Source organism: Ananas comosus, linkage group 2 (assembly GCF_001540865.1).
Source record: "Ananas comosus cultivar F153 linkage group 2, ASM154086v1, whole genome shotgun sequence".
Classification (NCBI taxonomy): Eukaryota; Viridiplantae; Streptophyta; class Magnoliopsida; order Poales; family Bromeliaceae; genus Ananas; species Ananas comosus.
In genome coordinates this window covers 13,554,911-13,574,500 of record NC_033622.1, presented here as the reverse complement: position 1 = coordinate 13,574,500, position 19,590 = coordinate 13,554,911, and the positions used below count along the sequence as shown (strand labels likewise).

General features: G+C 38.3%; 4 protein-coding genes across 6 annotated transcripts; all 4 read left to right on the top strand.

Annotated features, from left to right (window-relative positions):
- Positions 2,074-6,217, top strand: LOC109704018 (type I inositol polyphosphate 5-phosphatase 5-like). The gene is made up of 10 exons (XM_020224763.1): positions 2,074-2,477; positions 2,576-2,663; positions 2,782-2,853; positions 2,945-3,032; positions 3,151-3,255; positions 3,963-4,500; positions 4,991-5,184; positions 5,277-5,385; positions 5,500-5,648; positions 5,778-6,217. The coding sequence occupies exons 1-10, from the start codon at positions 2,397-2,399 to the stop codon at positions 6,004-6,006; spliced, it is 1,653 nt and encodes a 550-aa protein (XP_020080352.1). The 5' UTR covers positions 2,074-2,396; the 3' UTR covers positions 6,007-6,217.
- On the top strand, positions 6,804-9,892 carry LOC109706466 (metallophosphoesterase 1-like). Of its 2 annotated transcripts, XM_020227287.1 has the most exons (5): positions 6,804-7,186; positions 7,382-7,622; positions 7,677-7,977; positions 8,602-8,688; positions 9,537-9,892. In XM_020227287.1, the coding sequence occupies exons 1-5, from the start codon at positions 6,911-6,913 to the stop codon at positions 9,790-9,792; spliced, it is 1,161 nt and encodes a 386-aa protein (XP_020082876.1). In that variant the 5' UTR covers positions 6,804-6,910; the 3' UTR covers positions 9,793-9,892. The 2 variants fall into 2 exon arrangements, with proteins under 2 accessions (XP_020082876.1, XP_020082875.1); XM_020227286.1 differs by having other exon boundaries at positions 7,382-7,977.
- LOC109706467 (annexin D7-like) lies at positions 10,160-13,396 on the top strand. 2 transcript variants are annotated; one of them, XM_020227289.1, is made up of 4 exons: positions 10,160-11,145; positions 11,879-12,030; positions 12,119-12,323; positions 12,776-13,396. In XM_020227289.1, exons 1-4 carry the CDS (start codon positions 11,076-11,078, stop codon positions 13,297-13,299), a joined length of 951 nt encoding a protein of 316 aa, XP_020082878.1. In that variant the 5' UTR covers positions 10,160-11,075; the 3' UTR covers positions 13,300-13,396. The 2 variants fall into 2 exon arrangements, with proteins under 2 accessions (XP_020082878.1, XP_020082877.1); XM_020227288.1 differs by having other exon boundaries at positions 12,119-12,337; positions 12,763-13,396.
- LOC109706908 lies at positions 14,072-19,464 on the top strand. The gene is made up of 5 exons (XM_020227930.1): positions 14,072-16,154; positions 16,246-16,317; positions 16,461-16,666; positions 17,581-17,804; positions 18,539-19,464. Exons 1-5 carry the CDS (start codon positions 15,203-15,205, stop codon positions 19,197-19,199), a joined length of 2,115 nt encoding a protein of 704 aa, XP_020083519.1. The 5' UTR covers positions 14,072-15,202; the 3' UTR covers positions 19,200-19,464.

The window sequence follows — 19,590 nt, the reverse complement described above, 5'->3', positions numbered from 1 at the left end:
AAAAATGACCGTTGGCTTGGATTGGAAACCCACGGGTCTGATTCGGACTCCGAGACCGGCCAAGAAATGTAATGGGCCTAATGGAGGTGGGCTTAAATAAGTATTAATGTGACTCTCGGGTTAGAGTCCGAGACCAACTAGGAAACGTAATGGGCATTTGGGGTTGGCCTTAAATAAGCGTGAATATTACCGTTGGCTTAGATGGACCGAGGGTCCGGATTGTGAGTTCGAAAAGTAATGGGCCTATCTATCTATCTATCAATATTATTACGGCTTAAATTTCACGCTAAATTGCAAAATCCCATCCTACAATTTATTTCACAAATCTTATTTATTTTTACTTATATTTCATGTCATTGAATACTTACCTTTGTTTTTGAATCACCCATCAAGTATAACTATAACTACCTTTTACTTATTTGGTTATATTTTTATAATATTAGCATGATCATCACCCAAAGCTTAGATTAGTTGTTTGGCATTTTGGCAAGTTAATCAGGATCAAAGTCATGGAAGCCATGGTTAGACCAAACATTGAGCATATTCAACAGAGCCCCAAAAGAGTCTAAAAATAGTTGACTTTGTTATAAAGAGCATCTCCTTCTCATTTCTCTATTTTTATATCCATCTTAACTTTTCTTTTCTTTATCGTGTTGTTGTTAACTGACAAGTTATTGTATGCACCCAGTGCACCCCTCCCTGTAATTTAAAATTTAAGCTAAGAAATAAAATTTATAATTTTAATTAAATATAGAGTAACGTTAAAATATTTGTAGAAATAAATAAAACTATTGATTTTCGCATTGTTTTTGGTAATGGAGCGTCTCCAAACCGGTGACCCATATTATTAGGCTATATAAATTTTAAATTTTGACTATTTGCCAGTGACCCATATTATCAGGCTATATAAATTTTAAATTTTGATTATTTGCCAATTATTTTAGTAGTTCTAGTATTTTTTTTTTCTTTTTGAGAAAAAGAATAAGTAGCATACTAAAGATTTGTTCTATTATTTAAAAATGAGCTTCTCACTTGCGTTATAAACGATACTCCAGAATTGACAATTTTTTGCGGCTAATATAATGTAGACATAAAACTATATAAGCATCTGATAAATTGTGTAATAAAATCGTACAATTTAATTTTTTTTGTTACGAAGTTTAAATAGCTTAGATCATATTTACTGATACCAATTGTTGATTTAGGCTTCATCACGAATCTCGTTTACTTCTACAATAATCTCAATTGAATTTAAAAATTTATACTGAATTATTTTTCTGAAGGTTTGAGGAAACTTCTAAAATAATTTCCTTAAGTATCACTACAAATTTAGAATTATAAATTTAGAATTTTATTATCTAGCATTACCTACATACAAATACAAAAGAACATTATTTGACCCACAAAATATAATTATTAAAAATCATACCTTAAATCTCATAATATACAAAATAATAATAATAATAATATTTTGGCTAAATTATAAAAAATTTTAATGTCAATATCCGTTTTTTCACTTTTTCCTGTGTCATTCAAAAATCTAGACTTTACCTTCTTAAAAAATAAAAAATATTCATATGAGTACATTATGACAAAATGACCAAATTATTCCTCATTTTTATCGGGATGGATGTGAACGGAGAGATGGGCGAGGACGAGGGTGAGGCGGCGTAGGCGTGCGAGGGCGTGCGTATGGGTATGGACAGAGAAGTAGGCGAGGGTGAGGCGACGTGGCGAAGGGCGAGACGGCGCAGCTGAGGATGAGGAAAAAGGAGGGCTTTAGGGGTATTTTGGATATAAAAAATAAGATATAAACGAAACTTTAACGAAACACTGACAACAGAAATCAAGGTGAATATTTTTTATTTTTTAAGAAGGTAAAGTTTAAATTTTTGAATGAGAAAAAAAAAAAGAGTGAGTATTGACGGAGGACTTTTTTCCGTAATTTATCCTAATACTTTTTTGAAAAAAAAAATTTGACGAGTGGGATAAATGCATGGTGCACCAGGCGCATGCATTAATTTGCCTCGTTCGGCTCCGGCTATTGCGGCCCCACCAGCGTGCAGTATTCGAATTCGGAGGCAGGCGAGACGACCCGGTCGCGGCCTCCGCTGGAGGCGGCGGAGACGTTCGGGCCCGTCCGAGGAGGTGGCGGGAGAGTTTGTTATCTTTCTTAACCAAACCCATTAACAAATGCTTTACCCAAATCGGGTAACTGCGCCGATGTAGGCCTCTTTCTCTCCTTCTCTATCTATCTCCCCACCTTTTTCTTTTTCTCTTTCTTTTTTTTTTTCTAATCTTCGAACTTCTTTCTCCTCACCTGATTATGAAATTATGACAAATCCCTTCGAGGTTTTGTTTCTTTTTCGACACCATATTCTCTGTTCTTGAATTGGATGTCAAATCATAACCCTTCCTTTGATATGACCAAATCTAGTACTTCGGATAACTCTGTTAAAAATGACAAAAAGAAAAAGGTACGTATATGCATCTGTGTTGATTGTTTTCTGAGAGATATTTAAACTACATTGCGTATGTACGATCACACTGCTTTGAATTTGTTTCTCTTAATTAGTCGATTATATCCAACATTTTTGGTAAGAAAGGAAAGAACGGGAGGAGCTCGGATGACGACATATTCTCGCGCAGGGAAATTGTTCTCGGTATGCTACTAATTTTTTTTTTTTCTCCATATTTCATTGTGGGTTGAGAATTTTAGATTTACATTTGTTCATTTTTTGTTATTATTATTATTGTTGTTGTTGTTGTTGTTCGCAATAGATTTAGAGAGGAGGTATGTGGCGAGGAGGAGCTTCTTGGATGCATCCCCTTTTGTTCGCAAAAGCTTTTCAGGTCGCTTTAATGAACAACATTTACCTCTAAATTTGTGCATTGCAGTTATAGTTGCATTTTACGATTTCATCCCAAATTTGCTTGTATTCAGATAGACACTGTAGTTCGCGGATCGAAGGTTTGAATCTGTGCGGCTTTGATCGGCCCAAGCGGCAAGTCGTTGAAGTACAGGAAATTCGGTAGCGTAATATATGCTTTTAATCCCTTTTTTTTTGTTGAATTTTGGCGCAGCATCGCGACGAATGGTGTTAGACTTTTGTGATCTGTTCTGAATTTATAAGATGCTTCATATTGCAGGGTGTTTGTGGCAACATGGAATGTTGGTGGAAAACCTCCGAACAATGGCCTCAACCTAGAAGACTTTCTACAAGTAGAAGGATCTTCCGACATCTATGTGTTAGGGTATGCTTCCCTTTTCTGGAACTTTTTGCATATTTAAATTTTACGGTAGAAGCATTTAACACTTTTTTTAAAAAAAGAAAAAACACAATGTGCTTATTGAGCCTTTAAAAGTAATGTTTCTACTATGCAAGGAAAATTTAACATCATTTAAGAAATTGAAGCTAACGAAGCCGCAGTTAGGTTTAAGGAAAAGGGCATGGAATTAGTTGCTTTTAGTGTCCCTGTCGTGCCTAAGTAAAGAAAATATAGCTAGTGATGTTTATCCTGCCAGAGCTTGGTATGCTCTGATTTCTGCCAGCCTGTCGCAGTATTATTATTATTATTGTTTTTAAAGCATTTGGGAATAAAGAAATCAGATCATTTTATGTAAATTCCTCAACTATGAAATTAGTGCCTATCAAGAGAACAATAAGATCCTTACATGAAATGTTGTATTATAATATCCGATCAGTAAATCCCTGCAGTTATCTTACCGAGCACATGCGCCTGTAGTAACTCTTTTTTCTTGCACATTGCTGATTTTCCAATAAGAACCATGTTTGCGAAAAAGGCTAGAGGCCAAGCCATGTTTGGATATCATTACACACTACTGGTAATCCTAGCGACTTTTTTGGGTGTAACTAGCAATCGTAATTACATATGTTCAAATCTCCTCATCACAGAGCCAGAATGATGTGATGAACTCTCCTCTTCTGTTTCTCCCTCAGGTTTCAGGAAATAGTTCCTTTAAATGCAGGGAATGTGTTGGTCATCGAAGACAACGAGCCCGCCGCAAAATGGCTTGGCCTCATCTGCCAAGCCCTCAACAAGCCCCGTGACCAATCCGCTAAGGACGACTCCTCAGAATCGAATAGTGGTTCTAAACATTATAGGGATTCCAAGTCCTCAAGCGGCCTCCTCTTCTTCCAAAAACCATCACTCAAAGTCCTCAGTAAGAACTACCGCGTTGACAGTGCCCTTGTTAAGACCTGCAATTGTTCTTCCGAGCCGTCCCGCATGCGTAGAAGGGCGAGAGAGCTAAGAGAGTTCATCTATAGAATAGAGTCGGGCTCCGATGAAGATTCCCCAACAACTGATTTCTCAGGATCTGATCTTAGGAGTAACATGAACTACTGCCTAATTTCGAGTAAGCAAATGGTGGGACTCTTTTTGTCAGTGTGGGTGAGAAGTGAGCTTGTGCAACACATTGGACACCTAAGGGTGGCATCTGTAGGTAGAGGGATCATGGGTTGTCTTGGTAATAAGGTAAGCCCATTATTTATATTTTCTAGTAACACTTTTAAATTCCTCAATTCCTCAAGTTTGATAATGATTTAAGCTATTCCTTGAAGTTCAATATTAACAATTTCATTCTTGAAGTTTGTTCTATGTCGATTAAATCCTTTTGTTAGTCTATAATCCGCATACGAGATCATCTTTATCTTCTTTAGAGCTCGGTGGCAGCATTTTAAGGTTTCAATGTGGATGATAGTGTTTATGTATTTTTGTTGACGAACGTGTGTATATACAATTTTTGGAATGTGGTAGACTAATGGAAGGATTTTTTTTTTTTAATACAATGTAATTGTTGTGTAGAACAAACTTCATGAACTAAGTTGCTAAATTATAACTTTGAGGGAATAATTAAAATCATGATCAAACTTTATGAGGTAAATTTGCAATTAACCATTTATTGATCTTCGGTACTATCAACTAAGAAAAGTTTGTCACCTATGACATTTTGTTTCCAATATAGGGGTGCATTGCAATCAGCATGTCTCTGTTCCGCACGAGCTTCTGCTTCGTGTGCAGCCACTTAGCATCCGGCGAAAAGGAGGGCGACGAGCTGAGGAGGAACTCAGACGTGGCTGAAATCCTAAAGAGCACACAATTTCCAAGAATTTGCAAGGTCCCTGGCCGTAAAATTCCTGAAAAAATCCTCGATCACGAGTAGGATTATAAAACTCTGCTATATTTCGATACAAAATCAGAATTGCATAATTCTTGGTTTCTAATATAATGTCGAATTGAATGCAAGACAGTCGGGTGATCTGGCTTGGGGATTTGAACTACCGCGTTGCATTAAGCTATAAAGAGACACGAGTTCTTCTCGAGGATAACGACTGGGACGCACTCCTAGAGAAAGATCAGGTAAACAAATCTCACCAAATAACAATCCTACAAACAAGCTATGTACGACATACGCAACCAGGCAATGTAATTTTCTTTTGGTACTAGTTTATTTACTCTATTATCTAATGACAGTTGAAGTTAGAGAAAGAAGCAGGTAGAGTATTCACTGGGTGGAAAGAAGGCAAGATATATTTTGCGCCTACTTATAAATATTCCCATAACTCGGACGCATATGCTGGAGAGACCGTGAAATCTAAGAAGAAGCGTAGAACGCCTGCGTGGTATGTTATGCCATTAATTAGTCTATTTACTACTCAAGTAATTCTTATGAGTACTCGAAAAAGAGTAGCTTTCTGAGAGAAAAAAGGGGGGCAAAAAATATGTTAATGATCTTTATCATGTTGATTTAGGTGTGACAGGATCTTATGGTATGGGAACAGCATTGAACAGCTACAATACATAAGAGGAGAATCGAGATTCTCCGATCATAGACCCGTGTGTGCCGTCTTCATGATTCAGGTTGACATGAGCAATGGAAACAGAGGCAGAAAGGGCTACTCCAGCATCTATTCGAGCATCGGCTCGAGAATTCCGTTGGAAGACTGCATACCTCAAAGGCACAGCTTCTATGAGTTCTAACAGTTATAAAGAGTTCATCTGACTTGTACATGTTTATGGATGAGAAATTAGTCTCATCATGTCTATATATATATATTGCTTATAGGTTTGTATCAAGTACTCAAAAGAAGTCCTACATAAGGTTATCAAACAAGCCCAAACAAAGGCTCCGTCTCATCAATATGTAAAATATTATCACGTTTCTAGTCTCCTGCTCTTTATTTTCTTTTAAGAGCAAAATGAAGCGCGTGTAACTATTTATCTAACATCGAAAATGGCAGTGTAATTTAACTATGCATTTCTAGAAATTATTTACATGTGACTTTTAACTAATGCTGATCTCTTGAACATCAGTGAAAACTGAAAAAAAATACACTGAGACCGTTAGCTGAAACGTCGATTTGATATATAACTTCCTCCTCTTTTTCTGCCTCAACCTAGTTCAGAGTGCACAAAAGTAATCTCAATTACGTGATCACAATTTGTAAATTCATGAACCCTCAATCAACAGGGACTATAGAGCAAAGATAATTTCGGTCTCGGTCTTGGATATCGAATTTGTTTGGGATCAAACCCGTTTGAGGCCCAGTTAAGAGCTCAGTCTAAACCTTGGGCCCGGCCTAGCTCGGAATCGATTAAAATCTAAAGCCCTTGATTCAATGGTGGGACTCGGAATTCAGGCCGGGTTTTCTTGCATTAATTCTGGTCCAATTTTCTAGCTTGTATAACCCCCTTTTCGGGCCGGGTTTGGACCGTTCCTGTAGTCCGAGGCCTTCAAAGGAGAGTTGATCCCTGGACCAGGTCCACCACGTCAGCACCTACCAAAATTCCGCCCCGGGTACTGTGCCACTACAGGGAGCAAACACGGCTGCGGCCATGGCGGAGGGAACCCTAAATCTTCGCGGCGCTCGAACTCTCGGCATCCATGGCGAACCCTTCTCTCTTCTTCGCCATGCTTAGCCCAGCGCCGGAGATGACGCCTCTCGCATCGGCGTTGCCCCTCCTCCTCGTCGCCGCGCTAATCGCCTTCGAGGATTGGGTCTCCACGCCTTCATGCTCGATCTCCGGAGGCGGGGGTGGCGATTTGGGCCACTCGGGTGATTTGAAGGTGATGATGGTGGCAGATCTCCTGTTGCGGGGCTCCGATGCGTCGTACATCGACCTCTTCTTCAGATACCCCTTCACATCCAAGTTCTTCAGCGTAAAGTTCTCGTTTCGATCCCTTTAGCACATTTGGTTCTTTTGATCGTTCGTTGAACTTAGCTCTAGAGTTAGAATTGTGATTATAAGCAGAATTCGGGGTTTTCGGCCTTATATTGCTTGCTTAAAGGATAAATTTATGATCTTTGAAATGCATTTCCTTGAAATCTAAGTTACTGTTCTATTCGTGAACCAGAAATCCTTTCAGATTCTAAATCCGGATATGCTTGTAGTATTGGGAGACATATCTGCGAAGGGATTTGAACTCACTGAGAGTAAGTGGTTAACAATACTGCAGCAGTTTCAAAAGATGCTGGAACCTGCTGTAGATCTTCCTCTTCATATTGTGTTGGGCGATAGAGATGTTGGGGAATGCAGCAACTTAGATAGGAAGCTTGTTAGAGAGATTGCAGACCATATGCCGGGACTTGATTCAGGTGGTTGTAGCGCTTTCGAGATCGGCAACATTAGTTTTGTTTCACTAAATGCAGTTGCAATGCTTTGTGGCAGCAATGACTTGCGCTTCAGTGTCGAGAAGGTCGTAGAGAGGGAAAGTGTTGATCTACAAAGCCAGATTAATGTTGTGGCAGGAGAAGCTACTGCATCACCTGAAAAGGAAGCTGTATTCAGCAACTTCCCCTGGAGAGGGAATAACATAGAATTGGGTTCTGGTCCTGTGGTCTTACTTCACTTTCCTCTTTATAGTGCTATTAAAAATGAACGTGGAGATGGCAAGGTTGCTGAGGGAAATTGCTGGCATAATCATTTGTGGAGTTTAAGTTCTGGATATAGGTATCGCAGCCTCGCCGATTTGTACTTTTTGGCTATCTCATCATTTCATCATACATATGGTACAGTATATTTCCGTATTAGTTAATTAGGGGTGGAATTTGTTATTTTTTGATGCAACTATAAGAATTGATAACCAGCTTTGCTATGATGCTTGAATCGAATATACTAAGTAGCCTATAATTTCCAGTATGTAAGGACAATTAAGAAATCGAAAATATTGAAGATGCCTCATGGTTGTATATGTCTTACAATGCTTAAGATTGGGGAGAAAAAATATCTTGTTGGAATCTTTTATACCAAATTTTAGCTGAGGTTATTATTTATATTATGTGCAAATCCACTTCACAGTTTATCCTCTAGTCAGAGTGATAAGAGTCCTCATAAACCAATATATCTAGGATGGTTGAGAACTCGGTTACAGTTTCTGTTATCAAGTCTTGGCCAGATCTGATGTCATAGCTTTTAGGTACCTCCTCTTTTTTAGATGTTCCCATGATCAGAGTTTCTGGATTGCAGTGCGATACCAAAAATATTGAGCCTCATTGCATCTTGGTTGTTTATCAAGTATATTTGTGTTACAGGACATATTTGTAATTCATCATCCTTTGTTTTTTATTTTGGCAGTGAAGTCTTTGACCTGCCAACATATGATCTGAATCATACTCTTCCAGCAAATGCTACCGAATATATCCTTCAGGCGCTTAAGCCTAGGTGAGTATTTCCAAGAATTTCGAAGCTTCTTTTCATTGTAAATGTCGATAATTGCATGTAGTGGGCTGGTGGTACAAAGATATGTACAGCTGATATTTTTGAGAGCAAGGTCAAATAATACTTTGTGGGACTCGGGTTATCCCCAGTAGCATGTGCGTGAGTCATTAAGAAGAAGGGAATTTATCAATTGAAGAAGCTGGAAAATATATTCTCTTTTTTTTAGATGTTGTGGTGACGGAAAGATATATAGTTGGGTATCTTCGATGACTGTAAGTTCCAAAAATGTCTGTCTTGATCAGAACAGTATCTGCATATATTGTTACCGTCTATTAGTGCCATGTTGATGAGCAATCTTGCCGTATTCTTGTTTGTTAGGCATTTAAGACCATGGATTGGGAAATAGTCAGCTAAGAACATCGAAACATACTTTATATATGCATCACCTCAAGCACAATTATTTGGTTCCGAGAAGCTCAAATCTGCAACCTTGATTTTCTTTTTTAAATTAATGTGATCACTTCCAACAAAGCACTTTGGGTTGAGCTGAGCATAGCAGAATAAATGAATTTTATCCTCTTTCCTGTAAAGTACGTGTCATTGTCTGTCGCCTTTTTGTTGTCGCCGTTGCACTTCTTTCTTTTCCTAATGGTATATTTTTCATTGAAGATTAAGTTTGGACCTCTCTTTTGCCTGTTATTTGAAGGAATCATGCAACCGGTGTAGTGATCTTAATTTGAATACATTAATAAAAAGCGTTATTTCATTTTGTATTTTACCTCTGACTGTCAATTATCTTGTACCAACTCTCAATGAGGGTTGCCGATCAATGAAATGTTTCCCTTGTGCAGGATAGTGTTTAGTGCTCATGCCCACAGATTCTATGACCACATCCATAGTGATGGGATTCGGGAAGTGACAGTGCCAGCCATGACATGGGCTGCAAGGGGGAAGCCTGGTTTTGTTGTTGTTACATTTGAACAGAGCAAGGCGCTTAGTGTGAGCCACTGCACTCTGGCTGCGGAGTGGCATGTAATGACGAGCTATGTATTTCTATTTCTCCTGTCAATAGCAGTAGCAATTGCAATTAAGTGGTCGAAATTGTAAGTATTATTTGGTGTAAAGTCAGTAATATATTTTGTTTAGTGGTGGAGATCAGATATATTTAGATATCAAGTATTATTCCTCTACACTTCATTTTTTTTCCCCCTGTTTTATGTGAGCACTCACTTGATTCAAAATTCTCTCTGTTGTTGTAAAAGAGTTTTTTTTGCCTCTACTCGGAGAAGGATGGTTAATAGAAGGTTACTGATCTGTTACTCATTTAACAAATGTTTGCTCGTTAACTGGTGTTTTAGTGTACACACAATGTTTTTTGTATCAGAGGCTGATTTAGTAAACTTCACATCTGGGAGACTGGGATTGCTAGTTGAATACTTGGGAAAGCCATAATTAGATTTGAAAAAGAGTGGAACAATTCTGATTCAAATAATTAAAAACTTTGTGCCTCATTATGCATCATAACTGACCCTACTAATCTTTCGTAAACAATTGATGGCCTTATGACGCCTGAAGAACCATTTTGGAAACACCAAATTCATCAGATGATACACGGCATTGCCTTGAAGAATGTTAAACCTTACATTTGTAGTATATTAATCACTACTGGTGAAAATTATTCTTTGCTAGTACTTACATACTATTAACTCTTTATTAGTGTGAACAATCTCTCAAAGGAGGTATGATACTACTGATGTGTAGATAAGGAACAAGGAATCTCATGACAAGTCTGAATGCTACTTTGTTTTCTAACTGGACAAATAAAAAGTTTTCCTTGTCCAGTTCACATGTCGGAATGTGAAAATTAGTTGACAATGCCTTATGGGTGAAGAATAATCGTTGAATTGAGACATAATATTTTAGTATTTAAAAGTTAGCTTTCATGGTATACTTTTTTTTCTTATTTAATTTGTCGATTCTCTATGCATGGAAACTAACAAGGCAGCTTCCCACCACCACCAAGAACTACCTCTTGGATTCCTTGTTTTATTGAAAAAAATTAGTTAACATTGTCTGTGCTCTCATTAGAGCTGATTTTGCTATCCCAAGAGAATGAAATTTCAATTAGAAGTATTTGAGAATTGATATGTAAGTGTCCTTGGTTGACGATGATTGATTAGTGATAGAAAGTGAAGTCCTGCGCAATAGCTATTGTTGAATTTGGAAGGTAGAATATGTTCCTGGCATAACCAACAATGTTCTTTTTTACTTTTAATATTTTTTTAAAGAAGTGATATTCCAAAGTAGTGCATCTTGAACTATATAAATTCTAAGGCCTCTTTGAAATTCCGAGTCATTCTTCAAGGTTTGTCATCACAGGTTCTTCCAATATGGCAACTAGTAAACAGCTTGCTAAGAAATACGAAGCAGATTGTCAATACCTTCACCACTTATTTTCTGGTACACTGTCCATGCTTTTAGCAGATTTGGAATGAGACCTATCCCATTAATAATCGTATTCTCTTTCTACATGTGCTTGTTCAAGACTGTTCGAATAACTCGTGTTTGACTCACTTTTGTGTAGAGATGTTTGCAGTGGTTTTTCGGATTTCATGAACAATTTTGAGGTTTTCTCACCATTTCGTGACAAAACCTTGTTTGTACTTTGAGTTCTCTTACATTGCAGACTTGTAGTTTTATCTGAAGTTTTGGTCTGAACTTTCTGCCTACAAGTACTTTGCCGTGCAAAAGTTACAATTTAAATATTTTTTTGAGAGGATTAGTTATCTTTCCAGTTTGTATTTTCACACAGATTATTTGTCAGCTTCAGCTATACCTGCTAGCTATAATGACATATCTTGCCCCTCATTAGGCATTATTTAGTTTCCTCTTCTTTTATCTTTTTTTTTCTTCGAACTTGGACTTGGTTTTTATTTTTGTTATCATTCTTGAAAAGAACATCAAACATTCTCTGATTGGTAACCAACATAGGCTCCTAATTGAAGACAATAGATACTAAAACAAAAAATAAGGGTGCACTTGGATTTCTTACACCCTTTTGTTTTGTAGCTATAGAAAATGACAAAAATGACTGAATCACATTGTCATAATGGAACAACATGTTGTGGAAATTCTTATCTATATGATAACTCAGCATTTGAAGCATAACTGTGGTCAACTTTGTAAAAAACAGGTTACTCTGCATCTAGGGATGAGGCAAGGGCAGCAGTGGAGATCTTCACGCACAGAAACACAGAAGAGCTAAAACTCATTTGCCAGGCCTATCGCGCTCTTTATAGTTGTGATCTCTTTCACCTCCTCACCAGACATAACACTACTTTTGCAGTAAGTCTACGTGGTAACTCAAATTCAAGTGAAAGCAGTTTATTAAGTAAAAAGCAGTTCACATCAAACTGACTCTCGATACATGCAGAGGGTGGCCTATCTTCGCGCTAGTGAGCCTTCTAATCTGGATGCGGAGATAACTAGGGAAGCACTCTTTGGTACGGCTTTGAACACCGATGTGCTCATAGAGATCATTTGCACTCGTTCTTCATCGGAACTTGTCTCCACCAAGCAAGCCTACCAAGCTAGATACAACTCCAATCTCGAGCGTGATGTTTCATTTAAAATTAACGGTAACATAAAGGAGGTAATTCTTGTTCTTAGTAGTGTAAATTACCAGGGATAAGCACACTGCAGTAATTACTGTGTTTTGGCAGAGACCATCTAAGTTTGCTCTATATAATTAAATTTTCGTTAATAGCTAGCTAGTCATATAGCAGTCAATTGAAACAAATGCACCTAATCTCATCTAGGAATTCAAAGAAAGAGGATTATAGGTAAACTTTTTAGGGTCACCTGACAGTTAAAAAAAAATTGGCAGAAGTAGGGGTAAATGGACAGATTGTTTTTCATGGCTTTTGAAAAAACTGGAAGTTTAGGTGGTCATCTGTAAAACTGTGATATTCAGTGAATTGATGCAATCATTTCCCATCCACTCCCTTTACAAGATAAATAAGAAATTATTATGAGAAGGAACTTTAGATGGTAAATTACTCTTTTGGATTCTGACAGGTTCTTTTGGCAGCCTTAAACTCGAACAAATATAATGGAGGAAGAGTTGACACAAGTATGGCTATGTGTGATGCAAAGACACTTTACGAGGCGATTGAAAGCGGAAAATACATTGATCAGAGGTGCATCATTTTGGTGCTGAGTCAGAGAAGCACTGATCAAATTAAAGCAATTCTTTCCTCATACAAGCAACTCTACGGCCGCGAATTCACAAAGTTTCTGAAGAAAGAGAAATGTGGGGAGTTTGGCCAGCTTCTTCGCGGAGTGATCCAATGCATTCAGTTTCCTGAGAAGCACTTTGCGAAGCAACTTCGCAAGAGATTGAAAGCCGGAGATGCGCGAGAGGTTCTGATTCGGACCGTCGTGACGAGATCAGAAATTGATGTCAGGAACATAAACAGAGTTTTCACTGCAAAAACTGGATGGACGCTAGAAAGTGTCATTAGGAATGAGTTCAGCAACAGCAGCTCTTATAATGACAAATTGTATTACTCTGTTGGTGATTTCCTTGTTGCACTCCTCGAACAGTCATGCTGATGTTATGCTTCTATTTACTTGGCTATTTGCTGCTTTCAATGCAGATACAATATCTTAATGAATAAGAAACTGATTATAAAGAGGAGATTTGCTGTCACCGGTATAATAGCCTTGTTTAAATTAGTAAGATGCAGATCTTCATGAATAAATATCAAATAAACAGTACCTTCTGATGTTTTTTTTTTTTTTTAAAATAGAATTTGTTAGACATATGGCAATTTAAAAATAGATATACTGAGGATATAAACTAATTAATATACTAAACCATGTCAGTAACTTTTTGCAAATTCAACAATTACTTTAAAATTTTAATTTATTTGACCCAGGAATAAAGATCTCCTTTTTTTAATTTAGCGTGGTATGAATCCGTACACTAATATATATATATATATATATATATATAAAGGGGAGTGGGGGTTTGTTACTGCTCGAGGTGATCAATCAATCGGCTGTTCCCCCCATCACAGCCGTCCGTTCCGTCCCGCTGATATCTCGTACCCACGCGGGAGTTCCATCTCTGTACAGCGGCGCCCAACTCTTCTTGCACCGAATTTACCAAAATACCCTCCTTTGAGCAGGCCCGGGCCCGCATCCCAAAGGGGAGGAGGTACGATTAAGAACGAATAGAGCCGTTGGGAAACCCTAGGGGCACTTTTGTCACGGTATATTCTCAGTACTCACTTTTTGTCGATTAATTGCGTATGGTAATTATTAAGATTCGGAATTGGGCCAGGTGGTTCTCCTCGGGGCCCATTACTGCTCACCAGCGTTGCACTATTCTCGATTCCCACGCTCCCGTGTAAATGCTCTCTCAGGAGAGCGAAGCATTTAAAACAGAGTATTGGTGAAATATTAATTGCTAAATCTCTCCTCCTCCTCCTCCTCCTCCTCTGAGTTGAGGAGAGAGAGAGAGAGAGAGAGAGAAAGAGAGGGGTTTGTAGAGGTTTCACTACAGTCGAGGTTCTCTTTCTCTTGCTTCTTTTCTCTCTTACGCATGCACGGTCTCTTTGTTGTAGTGGTGGTGGCTTTTTCTTTGCTGGGTTTTTGTCTTTTATCTACCGGGAGCTTTAGCTTTTTTTTTTTTTTTTCTTTTTCTGTTTCTGCTGTTCTTGGTGTTCTGTTTTCGCAGAGATTATAGCTAGAAAAGGGTAGTGGGTGGGTGTGTGTAGCATTCTCTTCTACCTGATCTTTCCCTTTAAAGGGTTTTGCTTTGTGCGGAGAGCCACAGAGAGAGAGAGAGAGAGAGAGAGAGAGAGAGAGAGAAGGCGGGGTGTGGGAGTTCGTGTGTGAAGGGTTTGTGATTTTTAATTTTTTGAGGTGGGTTTTTCTTGGGAACTCGGGATTCGTAGGTTTTTGGCTCGGAGGAGGTGGAAAAGAGGGAGCTTGGCCATTTGGCCGAGGCTAAATTTGTGGGTGTGGGTTTAAGTAGGGTTTTTGATCGGGGAGGGATTTTGGTCGACGAGGGTTTGAGGTGGAGAAAGGTTTCTGAGGAGCGACGCAATGCTGGGTCCTTCGAGCTCTCGGAAGTTGTTTCCTGAGTTGGGTTTCCATCAGGAAGTAGAATGCGCTTCCCGGGTAGAAGATGAACTGCTCAAATCTTAAAGTGGAGTTAGAAAGTGGAGGCTTTTAGAGATATTCTAAAGAATCTGATGATTCATAAAAAAAATGCATTTCGAAAGGGAAGAGGTCTTTCCTCTTACACTGAGGCAAGTTGCATGTTTTAAGTCTAGGCAGGGGAAGACAAGCCATGTTTTGGGTAGTATGAGGTTTTCAGACACAGACTTCCCTTAATCTGCTTCATGAGTGTTTTTTGAGCGCTCAAGCCGCATAATAGATTCGATACGGACGATTCGATTCGCAACGGTGTCTCTCGCCATCGAGAAGCTCTGAAGGTTTTTGTCTGATGGGTAATTCATGCACGAAACAGGACCGTAGTGCGGCGCTGCAGCTATGCAAGGAGCGCATGCGGTTCATTAAGCAAGCAATCGACTCAAGGTATGCTCTCTCGGCGGCTCAGCTGTCTTATGTTCAATCTCTTCGGAACGTAGGAACTGCTCTAAGACAGTTTGTGGAGGCTGAGACTTTAATTGAAGTACCTGTCGCAACTTCTGAGCCCGATAAATCTCCGTCTCATTCTTCTTATGCTTCGCCATCTCCTTCCCCTCTCGCCGACAATTTTGGCTCACCTTTGACCAATGAAAGTCCTTTAAATCCTCGTATTTCCGACGTCAGCTTCATGAGGGCTACAGGAAGTGCTTCTCTAAAAGTTACAGTTAATTCAACACAAGGCCACTTTGTTGAAGAGGATGCATCCCCTACTTTTCCTTTCCCTCCGCCACCTCCGGATATTAACTCATCTTGGGACTTCTTTGATCCTGTTGTTCCGTTTGATAATGTCGGCATCCAGAATTTTAATAGGTTGGGGGATTTCCAGCATTCTAAAGAAAAGCATCTGAGTCCTTCAATTGGAGAGAAAAATGAGGTGTTTGGAAAGAATGAGGAAAAGGCATCCACCAGTACTAATTCAGAAGTTGATTGTCAGAACAATGGCTTGGAGCCATATCATTTAATGGGAAGGTCTGGATTTATTACAACCGATGGAAAAAATGAACGTCTGAATAGAGTTGCCTCGTCGGAAGTAACCACTTCTGTGTCAAAGGATGTTGGTGTTGAGAAAGAACCACGCAATGAAAGGGAAGATGCGTCTGAGTTCATAACTCATAGAGCTAAAGATTTCTTAACCAGTATGAAAGATATTGAAAGCCGGTTCAGTAAGGCTGCAGATTCTGGCCACGAAGTGTCGAGAATGCTGGAAACGAATAAGATTCGACTTAGCATTTCTTCTGAGACAATAGGTAACATATGAAGTTTTTTTGTAGTTGAAACGCAGTTCGAGTTTTCGCTTGCTAACCTTTTTAATTCTCACACCAACTTCTTGATGGACAGGGAAATCTTCACCATCGTTAGTCCTTACCCCCTTCTTAATATGTTGCATGGCAGAGAACAACACAGCCCATGGTAGGTCATATTTGTTAGCGTAGAAGTCAATAAAATTTACTTTTCAAGACAATTAGCTATTCAAAGAGTGTGTAGTGCTGTGAGACATTACAGTTCAAAGTGGATTAAATTCTTCTGTTTCAAAATTTTCCAATTTTGTGTAGAATCAGACAAGCAGGTTATTACTTGGAAACGCTCGATTTCGTCACAGTCATCATCATCAAGAAATCCTCTTATTTCGGCATCAAGGGATGACGCAACTGAAAGTGGTAGTGATTTTATTGAAGAATTTTGCATGATTTCAGGGAGTCATTCATCAACTTTAGATAGATTGTATGCTTGGGAGAGAAAACTTTACGATGAACTGAAGGTAAACTGGTTTATGTGATAAAACATTTCATTTTCTAGAATGCTTTGGGAAATTTCTTTTGTAACCTGATTATAAATTTCATATCTAATGAAAGAAGAGGGTATTTCTGGCATTCGAATTGTGTTCCTCTAGTGGGGGCTTCTGTAGTTAATTTAAGTCCAAGTATATTCTGTTCTGAAAAACTTGTACAACTTAGTTTTCTATGCGCTCAATATTTTAACAAGGTAGAATAGGAATTCTGCATTTTACCATCACTTGCTAGCATTATAATTCCTCATAGAGTGTTAAGTTCTGGTCTAGCCTTGTGCCTTGAAGCTTATACCTCACCTCATTCACACTCTTCAGTCCTTGTCTATGTCTCCCTATTTTAGTAACTACATGATGTTTGATCTGTTTCTTCTTTCCTTTTCAAATTTCTGTTTCTGAGAACAGTTATTTTGTTTGTAATATACACATAGTTAAGTTGTCAAATTGTGATGGAAATGGGATGTCATCTTAAAGAATCTACACTGGTCACTGGCGACACAATCATATATGTGTATTCAAGCTCTACATCAGAATATGTGGCCAAACTTTCGGTTGGCTTAGTTTTACAACTCTGACCTGGGGGTTTCAGAAAGTGTGTGCAGCTGAGTTGAGATTATTAGACCAATGAAATTATAATATCACGAGTTGTATATTTAGCAAACACTCTACAATTGTATAGTTTTTTTTTTTTTTTTTTTTTTTTTTGCCATGTTTACTCAAAAACGAACCACTTTGTAATCATTGAAAAAAGAAATAAAAAACAACAATATCTAAGATGAATTTTGCTCCTTTGTATTCTTTTATCTCATGCATTTGTGCTTTTCTCTCAATTAATACCACTATTTTATTTTATTATTGTGATTTCACTCTATTTTTCAACTTCACAGTCTAGTGAGTCCATCAGTAAGGCATATGATCGGAAATGCGTCCAGCTTAGACACCAATTTGCAAGAGACTTAGATGCCCGCGTGATCGACAAAACTCGGGCTGTCGCGAAAGTTCTGCATTCAAGATTGAGAGTAGCAATTCAAACAGTTGATTCAATTTCTAGAAGAATCGAGAGGCTAAGGGATGAAGAACTGCAACCCCAACTCATCGAACTGATTCAAGGGTATGTATGCTATTTTACCTTCTATTTAATGATTCATCTTTCTAATGGAATGCATGCTATGGGAAATGTATCTGCTACGACTAATTTCCTAGTATTTCTATCAAAACTAATTCCCATTAATGCTGCGTTTATCTGTTGCTTGATAATATCCGCTTCCGAAGACAAATTCCCTCTTAATAGCATGCAAATCCAATAGAATCCTCTCACAGAATGAATTAATCAAAAGAATTTTTAAAATTTCTTCCTGTCGAAAAGTCGTCTTATCTTTGTTGTTTGAACTTCTTGACAAGCTATACTACAGCATTGACGGTATTCTGAATATTGTTGATTAGGTTGCCTTTCATGTTTTGCATCTGATAAAAAAAAAATATAAACTCTTGAATAGTAATTTCCATGAATAGTTTAGTAGACACTGTCAACTAATGTCGGCATATAGATTACTAACAAAGCAAACTTTGAATTTATCCAGATCCCAGACTGAACATTGATCCTAAATTTCTTGCATTTCTATATAATTACTAGTCCATGACTTCATACACCTGTTAGTGTTGTTGACTCAGTTTTCTTCATTGACTGTTTCAAATGTCCGACGCAAGTCGAATTCGGCAAATGTTGTTGTACAATGTAAATTTATTGTACCGATCATTCTATCCATACTTTTCTTGTTGCATTGACTACAAGTCTTGGTTTGTAACTTTGGCAAGTTAAACAGCAAACTGTACTGTGTTTTGCAGGTTGATCCGCATGTGGAGAATTATGCTTGAAACCCACCATGCACAATATATAACTATCTCACTTGCCTATCACACAAAAAGCTCAGCTTTAGTACCACCTAGTGAGTCCTGTAAACGAGCTCTGATCCACCTACGAAGTGAGATGGATTGTTTTGGCTTAAGCTTTTCAAATTGGGTAAAAGCCCATAAATCCTATGTAGAAGCTCTCAACTCCTGGCTCCAAAAGTGTGTCTTGCCACCACAAGAACGTTCGAGGGGAAGAAAGGTAGCCTTTTCGCCTCGCCGAACCCTCGCCCCTCCAATATTTGTTCTCTTGCGGGAATGGTTGAATGGAATATTGTCGCAAAATTCAGATGAAGTTAATGATTCTATAGATCAGATCACACTGGTCTTGCATGAATGGTTCAAGCAGCACTCACAATTAAAACAAGCCAAAAAGAAGCTTTCTGATGAGGAAAATGAGACAGAGCCGAAGGAAGAGAACAAAGAAGAGAAATGTAAGGAGATAGAATCGAAGGTGGTCAACTTGCAAGGTAGCTTGACAAGATTGTTTGATCGGCTAACGAAATTTGCGGAGGCCATGTTGAAAACTTACGAAGAGGTCAAACAAGAGAGTGAGAAAGCTCAGGCTGCTTACATAGAGGGTAGAGTCATTAGGTAAATTAATATGTAAATGTAATTGGTATCCTTGTAAGTATTCTGTTTGGGCGAAGTTTTATATTTTTGGGAAGCTGTCAAATGCTGCACGGAGGAAGAGCATGCTGATTTTCCGGCATTGTTTCAACATTTGCTCGCAGGACGGCTAGTCACAGAGCTAACCAAAGTGCTATAGATTTTCAGTGGCTATGGGATGTGTTCATTTAAAATTTCTCCTGTACAAAATATTTTTGGCTTATCTAATGGGTTGTTCTAAATTACTTTTGTCATGAATGAATTGTGTTAGTTTACCACCTTTGGCTGAAAACTAATTTCTGATAGACATTCTGGTGCAGTTTTTTTGGGTTTTTATGTTGATATAGAATTATAGATAAAAAAAGATTACAGGAACTTGG